The 9,649-nt window shown below is 43.0% G+C and overlaps 1 protein-coding gene across 1 annotated transcript in view; it reads right to left on the bottom strand.

Annotated features, from left to right (window-relative positions):
* The window catches only part of pitpnc1b (phosphatidylinositol transfer protein cytoplasmic 1b), a 50,052-nt gene that overhangs the window by 19,989 nt on the left and 20,414 nt on the right, over positions 1-9,649 (bottom strand). Inside the window, exons 3-5 of the mRNA XM_083760408.1 lie at positions 7,629-7,717; positions 5,728-5,735; positions 5,343-5,414 (exon numbers count right to left, since the gene is read on the bottom strand). Coding sequence (XP_083616534.1) covers positions 5,343-5,414; positions 5,728-5,735; positions 7,629-7,717 — 169 coding nt within the window. The remainder of the gene's footprint in view (positions 1-5,342; positions 5,415-5,727; positions 5,736-7,628; positions 7,718-9,649) is intronic.

The raw sequence follows: 9,649 nt of genomic DNA, 5'->3' as shown, positions 1-9,649 counted from the left end.
GAAAAGTGTTTTTACCTCTAACTGCACGGATCTGTGGATAACTTTGTATGCCAACTCCCTAGAGGCCAAGGAAAAACATTTGCCTGGAATTTTTCACATCTGCTCTTTATAGCGCCACCAGGAGGCCGACATATGTAAAACACATTTTCTATTATTATTTACTTTTGTTGCCCTTTTATCCAACCACCAGATGAAGGCAAGCTGCAATGTCCTACATTCCTATCCTGGTGGAGACCTGTGCCCAGAAGGGCACTTTTTCTAGTTTCCACTATATTTTAGTTTTAGTTCGTTTTGACATTCTTTTCTCTAATTGTGTTTGAGTTTTAATTAGTTTTCGGGGCAGGTTTGCTTGTTACTGTTAGTGTTGTCCCGATTTTTATTTAAATTGAGTTTTTATTTGTTTTTATGTTTGTGCATGCACACGTGTACGCACAGCGAGGGACAGAGAGAGAGAGAGAGAGAGAGAGAGAGAGAGAGAGACACACACACGCACACACACACACACACACACACACACACACACACACACACACACACACACACACACACACACACACACACACACACACACACACACACACACACACACACACAGAGAGAGAGAGAGAGACACACACACACACACACACACACACACACACACACACACACACACACACACACACACACACACACACACAGAAAGAGAGACAGAGAGAGAGAGAGAGAGAGAGTTCTGGGGGAAAGAGGGAGACAGCGAGGGTGAAAAACATTTGTTCCTTCATTTATCCTTGTTTAGAATTAACTCTTAATGGCTCTCAGGCACGCACACACACACGCACTCACACACACACACACACACACACACACACACACACACACACACACACTATGAACTATGATATGAATCGAAACAATAAAACCGCATCTGTTGTTGTGTATGCGTCTGCCAAATCAAGGTTGACTTATTGCGTTGTTGTTGCGTATACCTTTTCCGATAGATTAGTCTGCAGCACAATAAACTGGACTTTATTGGATCGCTGCAGTTACATTGTGTAAACCGGGTGTACTGACTGAACCTTACAAGCAGAGAATATTTCATCTGTCCATACTGACAACAAATCATCGTCAGTTTGCATCCATCTATCATTCATGGAGTTATCCAAAACCAACAGAAAAACAGATTGTCTATTTTCTCTAGTTTGGCTCCTGGGGAGACATCCAATTTCTCTTTCGGGTCTTGAACTAAAAAGGATTGTGAATATACTGCTGTATCATTTAAAATGTAGTGAACATGTCACATAAAACGGAGACGTTTTATTTGAAAAGAAATGCCGGGTTGGTTGTGTTTTGTAAATGTAGGCTATATATCCACACCGGAATTGGCTTTGCGTTCGTTAATTTGTGTGCTAAATGAGTGACTTTGAGATCTGTTTCACCGCGCAATTCAAGCCAATGAGGATAATATTTGTAAGGATCGGTTTCTAATCCTATTGAAGATACCTCACCAGTACATGAGGTTACATCACAACACCACAAAACACAAACCAAAGGGTCAATTTAAAGGTATAGCGTATGTGATTTGCGTTGGTCAACATATAAGGGTTAAATGAAATAGCTCTGATAGTACTCATTTCTATAGAGTGTTTTTTCAGCTCTGTATTAAACAGAAAAGGCATTTTCAGGTCAGGATTCCAATGTGATCCAATCAGGACAAAGAACTCAGACAGGATATATAGCCTACCGATTGAACGTGTGCAATTGGAAGTGTTAATTGACACAAATATATAAATGAGCAGACAAAACTTGGAACTGGAACAGTATAGAACTGGAGCATGTTGAACGTCTACTCACTACCTACTCCTGATTGGCAGACATGTTGTCACCTACAGCACTGGTTCCCACACGTTTTCATGTCAAGGACCCCCAAATTGACACTAATTAGCCCCGCGGACCCCCCATTTGAAAGGATATGTCAGGGAACCCGATGAGAGAAGATGTTTGCGGCTCTAGCAGTGATTCTCAACCATTTTCATTTCAAGCACCCCCAGTTTGCATTTGACAATTTGTATTTGTCTACGGACCCCCATCTAATGCCATTTCTATCTCTGGGACCCCCAATGTGTATTGTAAAATCAATGTTAATTTAACTCTGAGAGTGTGCACATCTCTCAGAGTTACACACCCATAAGGGTCCATTTGGTTTCTAACTATCATTTAGCTGGGGACCCCCTGGAACTCCCTCAAGGAACCACTGACCTACAGTAACTGTACCTGGACATTTCTGTTTATTAAAGAGCTGGACTGAACAAGGGACGACTGTGGCTCAGGAGGTAGAGCAGGTCGTCCAATGATCCATGGGTCAGCGGTTCGAATCCCGGCTCCTCCTCTCTACATGTCGAAGTGTCCTCATGGGCAAGACACTGAACCCCAAATTACTCCCGATGTGCTAGTTGGTGCCTTGCATGGCTTCCGCCGCAATAGGTGTATGAATGAATGGGTGAATGTAATGCACTATGTAAAGCGCCTTGGATAAAGGCGCTATATAAATGCACCATTTACCATTTAACAACATCAATGATTACTATCAGAATACAGAGCTTTTATAATGACCAAAGAATATCACTCACCTTACCTTTAACTTGTGTAAGAAGAGAAAAGACACAAAGACAAAAGACCAGATAAGAAAAAAAACAAAGAAAAGAAAAGAAAAGCTATGGTATGTATTGAATTTGCTGCAGGGTGCTTGTCTCTTTCTGTCTTTGTTGCCCTATCAAGTCAACAGCCCTGCATTTCCTTGTCACTGATGTCCAAAGGCATTGTGTTTGTGTTGTGAGGTGTGTGCGTGTGTGTGCGTGTGCGTGTGCGTGTGCGCGCGTGTGTGTGTGTGTGTGTGTGTGTGTGCGTGTGCGTGTGTGCGTGCACTCAAGTGTTTGCATGCGTGGCTGTGATACAACAAAGATTTAATGCAAAAGTAAAAGTAGTGAATGTTGGAAATAACTTAAATAAGTACGGTACTTGAGTACATGTAAATTGTACTTTTCAATACATGGTGAACTGATATGGCCTGATGTTTATCTACTAACTGCACTTATGAGTCATACACGTGTGTGTGTGTGTGTGTGTGTGTGTGTGTGTGTGTGTGTGTGTGTGTGTGGGTGTGTCTCTCTCTCTCTCTGTCCCTCGCTGTGGGAATGTGCATACTGTATTATGTGTGTGTGTGTGTGTGACGTGTGCGTGTGCGTGCGCGTGTGCCTGTGCGTGTGCGTGTGCGTGTGTGTGTGTGCGCATGTACTGTATGTGTGTGTCCTTCGTGTACTGTATGTGTGTGAGGTTGTATAAGGGCTATTATCATTATCATATTCTACAGTATCTTTCTGTGCTGTGCGCGGCCTATACGTTATGTCACTGCAGGCTGCGTGGCTTTGAGCTACATTTCAATTGGAAAACATGCTTTCCTGTATTCCTGAAACACACGCACGCTCGCACACACGCACGCACGCATGCTCGCACACACGCACGCACGCACGCTCGCACACACGCACGCACGCACGCACGCACGCACAGACAGAAACATACTGTACATTCCAGTCAGGGGGTATAGAGTTGTGTTGGCGTGTCAGGTCTTGTTTTTTGCAGTTGATTACGCGGTCCTGAATGTTGCAACAGCTGTAGAATTGTGTGTGTGTGTGTGTGAGCGTGCGTGTGGTGCATGTTGTTTCATTCCAGAAAGGCATACATTCAACACCATTCTGTCTGTCTGCTTAATAGACACGCCAACAGCGCTGCCTTGTTTTTCTTGTAATGGCCACATCAACGTGATGATGAACATTCTCTTTACACCGCAGAGAACATTGACATTTCTTCACCTTCTCTCCTCTCTCTCTCTCTCTCTCTCTCTCTCTCTCTCTCTCTCTCTCTCCCCAGATTAAAGCTCTCCCTCCTCTGCATATTCTCAGATTTCTTCTCTTGTCTCTTCTCCTTTCTAAAATGGCAAATGCTGCATTTACATAGATTCAGATTCACCCGTTCACACACACACATTCACACACCGCTTACTGAGGAAACCATGCAAGGCACCAACCTGCACATCGGGAGCAATTAGGGGTTCAGTGTCTTGCTCAAGGACACTTCGACAGTTCGAACTGGCAACCTCATGGCAACCTTGCAGTTCCCATTCGGACACAAACTAATATCTTTGTGCGTCTTAATTGCCAGGTCTTATGACTTAACTTAAGGCCTGGAGGCGTGGGTGGCCAATGCCCTTTTGCTATTTTCATTGACCACACCTGGCAATGAAGACACGCAAAACATAAGAGCCAGAGAGTATACGTTAAATCATAAGATAAACATAGGAGCCAGAGAGTATACGTTAAATCATAAAACATAGGAGCCAGAGAGTATACGTTAAATCATAAGATAACAACTTGAAAAAAATAAATATAGATTTATCCCCAGACTCTCTCTCTCTCTCTCTCTCTCTCTCTCTCTCTCTCTCTCTCCCCAGATTAAAGCTCTCCCTCCTCTGCATATTCTCAGATTTCTTCTCTTGTCTCTTCTCCTTTCTAAAATGGCAAATGCTGCATTTACATAGATTCAGATTCACCCGTTCACACACACACATTCACACACCGCTTACTGAGGAAACCATGCAAGGCACCAACCTGCACATCGGGAGCAATTAGGGGTTCAGTGTCTTGCTCAAGGACACTTCGACAGTTCGAACTGGCAACCTCATGGCAACCTTGCAGTTCCCATTCGGACACAAACTAATATCTTTGTGCGTCTTAATTGCCAGGTCTTATGACTTAACTTAACCCATTCTGAACGGGCACCCATTTTGGTGTTGGCATCACGTTATGCTTTAGCTATTGAAAAATTGCAGATCTACAAGCTCATATCGCGCCACCGAGTGGCGCGATACGAGCTTGTAGGTCTGCTATTTTTTGAAAAATCGAAGAACGACTGACATTTTTAGAATCTGAATCTCAGGTCAGAATGGGTTCATCAGACCAGTGTGTGTCCGGCGGAAACCTCGTATGAATCTGATCTCAGGTCAGAATGGGTTAAGGCCTGGAGGCGTGGGTGGCCAATGCCCTTTTGCTATTTTCATTGACCACACCTGGCAATGAAGACACGCAAAACATAGGAGCCAGAGAGTATACGTTAAATCATAAGATAAACATAGGAGCCAGAGAGTATACGTTAAATCATAAAACATAGGAGCCAGAGAGTATACGTTAAATCATAAGATAACAACTTGAAAAAAAAAATATAGATTTATCCCCAGACTCTCTCTCTCTCTCTCTCTCTCTCTCTCTCTCTCTCTCTCTGCTGGTATAGTAGCTGTCAGTCAGTCTTACATTGGTGTTGCAGCCATTGTTGTCCTCGAAGCGCGTCTCAATTCTGATCCTGAACTTTGGCAGGAAGGACACCTAGAGGTTGAGGAGAGGACAGAAGGAGAGGAGGTGAAGTGAGGAGGGGGGGGGGGGGGGGGAGAGGTTTATGGGCACACATAATGAGGACATGTTCAAATAAATGAAGAATGCTATGAAGTGTGTGTGTGTGTGTGTGTGTGTGTGTGTGTGTGTGTGTGTGTGCGTGTACTGTGTGTGTGTGTGTGTGTGTGTGTGTGTGTGTGTGTGTGTGTGTGTGTGTGTGTGTGTGTGTGTGTGTGTGTGTGTGTGTGTGTGTGTGTGTGTGTGTGTGTGTGTGTGCGTGTGCGTGTGGGACTGTGTGTGTACTCACTGTGTACTCTGCAGCAGCGCACCAGTTCCACATGGGTAGAAAAGAACATGGTTAAATTACTGACACTCTACAACGCACGTCCGCACGCACACACGCACACACGCACACACGCACACATTGCCAGGCCCAGAGAAATGCTAGGCAAGCATTTACATCATACACAGGGCAGTAAATAATAGATCAGGTTTGTGGAGGAAGCAGAGGTTAAAGTTAGATAAGCTTCTGTATTATGCATCAGTGTGAGAGTGATACCATGTATATATACCAACACACACGTATACACACGCGCACACGCACGCACACGCACTCACTCACTCACTTTCAGACGCATGTCAAAACTCAAAAGCAATGTCTCATTATAATTTCTTCAAAGCCTACTTATTTACACCCACCATTAGCGGTGGGGGCTGCATGCATGCGGGCCAACAACAGAGCTAAATATGAAAGGAGGCAGAGCCCCCGCACACCAGTTTTTCAAGGCAAAGGATTTACTTTATTAGCTTCGAATCGATCTCACAGGATATTCGTCTGGTCATGATCTATTCATTATAATTTCTGTTCTTGTTTCTTTGATGTTTCTATATAACCGCCTATAACCCTGCACCTATATACTGTAGAGACCACTGGTTTTTCAACCTGTGTGGTCCACGGGATCCACCAGTGCATTTAATGTATTGGTCCTTGAGGGGGTTCCAGGTGGTCCCCAAGCTAAATGATGGAGAGATGGTAACCAAATGGACGCTCACCTTTATAGATATTTATGTTCATGTGTCCATTTTTACACTCTCCATGAGTAAATTGTTTATTGTTAAGCATCAGCATTACTTAATTTACAAGAAGTCTACACAATTAGAGAATGTAGAATAATTGTTATTTTGATCAATGTTTGTCTCTCCTATGGTACCACATGAATACAGCATGGAATTGTGGACAAAATCTTATCAAACGATAACAAACTATTCTTTAGTTTTTTGGGTCTGACATGAGGCTAAATCTCCTCAATTGGTGGTCCATAATGGCTCAAATGCAGAATAAATAATGGACCCTGATAGGAGAAATGTTGAAAACCCTTTTTCTATCAGGAAAAGGGCGCAGCCATTACTGAGGTGTACCATTAAGCGCAGCTTTACACCTCAGCACTGATACACCTGGCCTACAGGGCACGGCTCTGTGGATTCGTCTAACCCTGAGTCCAACGTGCAAAATGTTAAGGATCCAACTATCTGAAATTGAGCATTTCCTCAAGACGAACAGAATAAATGTCTGATTTACTATGTCTATAAAGTTGTATTGATCTCGATTTATACTATGTCTATAAAGTTGTATGTATCTGGATTTATACTATGTCTATAAAGTTGTATTTATCTGGATTTATACTATGCCTATGAAGTTGTATTTTGTACTTGAGTAAAGGCACACAGCCCCCCAAAGGGTGGCTGTGCCTGGGCGGAGGGGGTGCTCCAGCCCCCCAGCACCGCTACTTCGCTCAGCCATGTAAAGGTAAGTTACTTTCTGGTGGAGAGCAAACACGTGCACGTGCAAGCACATTTGCAAAGACCAGTGGTGGAAAAAGTACTCAATTGTTTTACTTAAGTAAAAGTATACCAATACTGCAATTTAGGACTACTTCGTTACAAGTAAAAGTACGGAATTGAAAATGTACTTGAGTAAAAGTACAAAAGTATCGGCATCAAAATGTAATTTAAGTACTCATATTGCAGAATGTCCCATTTCACAAGTTCAAAATGTGTACAAAATATTTTGAAAATAGCAGATCTACAAGCTCACAATGTGTCGCGTTGTGACGCATTGTGAGCTTGTAAAATTATTTAGTTACTTTCCACCACTGGCAAAGACACGCACGCACGCACGCACGCACGCACGAGCACATGTCCACTGACCTGTAATGGTGTAAGGATAGAAGTTCCAGGCCTTCTCGGTCACATAGAAGATCCTGGGTACGAACGCCTTGACCCACGACGGAAGTTTACTGGAGAGAGAGAAGGGGGGGGGGGGGGGGGTCAATTAGAAAGAGAAATAGAGGACAACCAGATAAGAGCAGCGGTCCACCCATCTGACATCTCAACAAGGCAGCCGTTCAGCGTTTTGTGCACTGCCTATACATAAATGTCACGGTGTGAAATAGTATATTTCTTGTCCCTAGTATAAAGAAACATTATATTCATACTTGGTAATAACAAAGGGAATATATTGGGTTAAAAAGATGGATGAATACACCTAAATGCAGTGTACAGGCATTCCATAGGGGGAGCTGTGGGGATCACTGGTTGGAAAGTTCCAGGAAGTGAGTTATCAGGAACAGCTATAAAAGTGCAGGGTTAAGTGAGGCGACAGCCGGGGGTTCCATTTTAGGTGTGGAAAGAGTGTTTGGTGTGGTGTTTTGACAAAGAGGCCTTTTAAAGCATAATAAGACTTCAAAGTGTAAACCAAATAAGGACGTTTTACTGAATAGTGTGACGGTGAACTTTAAGACCCGAATAAGTGTTGAAAGAAGATATTCTGATGGTTTATATTCTGAATTGATACAGCAACAACAAACAGAGCCTCCTGACATGAAGCTTGGGTGAGGGGAATATAGGCCTACATTTTGTTTCTCTTTTTTTATGCAATGCATTACCCATTTTCTTTTCTGACTTTGAGGATTACTTGATTTTTTTGGACAAGAAGATCGGCTTTTGGAATATATTCTCAATGGAGACATTTAAAGGAACTATGTTTGTTTATCTTAATGGTCAATCAATCGATTGTTTTCCGGCTTGAATCAATGGAACCAACAACACCGTATACAGTAAGTTCATATTTATCTGTATCACAATGACAACAACTTTCAAGGTTTAAAACAAAAGCATACCATGACATTGTCTTTCTTTCGGCTTTCTGAAATTGCGTCATGTGGCAGCCAAGTCTATGAACTTTTAATTAAGACATCATCTGGCTTATATAAATACAGTGGGCGCCCCTCACTTCACACAAGCCACTTAGTGTGATTATTATTTTTGAGGGGTGTTATAGGCTAGCTCATATACACAGCTATAGGCTAGCCCCTAGCCCCTCTCGGGACCCTACATAAAACTTTTCTGACATTTTGATGAGTTTTACGTTGGGTCCCTTATCAGAACTATATTTTCGTATGGAAATTCCGATACGCGGAAGTGAAGATTCTCTCTAAAATAGGATCTGCGCCATCTGACGGGATTATTTTCCTTGAGTTATTCTGAATTCGGTAACTTTAAGTAGCTATACATCCCGCTGCGAATATCTCCTGTGGCGCGGAAGCCGCTAAGTATTTTTAATCTTTGTTTGACCGATTTGGTCGCTTTATTTCTTCTTGTTTGTTTACCATTTATTGTACCGCCTCCCGGTGTGCGGTTGGCTTGTGAGGCTACGTCCCTGCCTCTGATCTGCTGTGTCATAGCTATAGCGCCACTAGCTAGCCAGATAGGCGGTACAATGAGGTGTCAATAAACAAGGAAGGAAAAGAAGAATCCAAGCTTCCAAATCGGGCAAACATATATTAAAAATACTTAACGGCTTCCGCGCCACAGGAGATATTCGCAGCGGCATGTATGGGTACTTATACTTTACATATTCAGAAAGCCTCACACTGAAGAATATCGTCAAAGAGCGCGGGGAGCCGGTAAACATGGAGTAAATGTTTTAAACAGGTGGCATGGACGACGTGCAACAGGACCCAATGCTATCTGAGTCGTCCAAATGTCAGAAACTTCAGTAGCATTTGGGTTCTGCTTGGAGGGCTAGGCTAGCCCCTATCCTATAAACAGCTATAGGCTAGCCCCTCCTATAAACAGTTATAGGATAGCCCCTCCTATAAACAGCTATAGTGTAGATTCTGTCTTAACACAAACATTAAATGCCATTGACCATGAATGGAGAATTTACG

Source organism: Protomyctophum parallelum (genome assembly GCF_964188405.1).
Source record: "Protomyctophum parallelum genome assembly, chromosome: 3".
NCBI lineage: Eukaryota > Metazoa > Chordata > Actinopteri > Myctophiformes > Myctophidae > Protomyctophum > Protomyctophum parallelum.
This window is presented reverse-complemented; position numbering and strand designations above follow the sequence as displayed.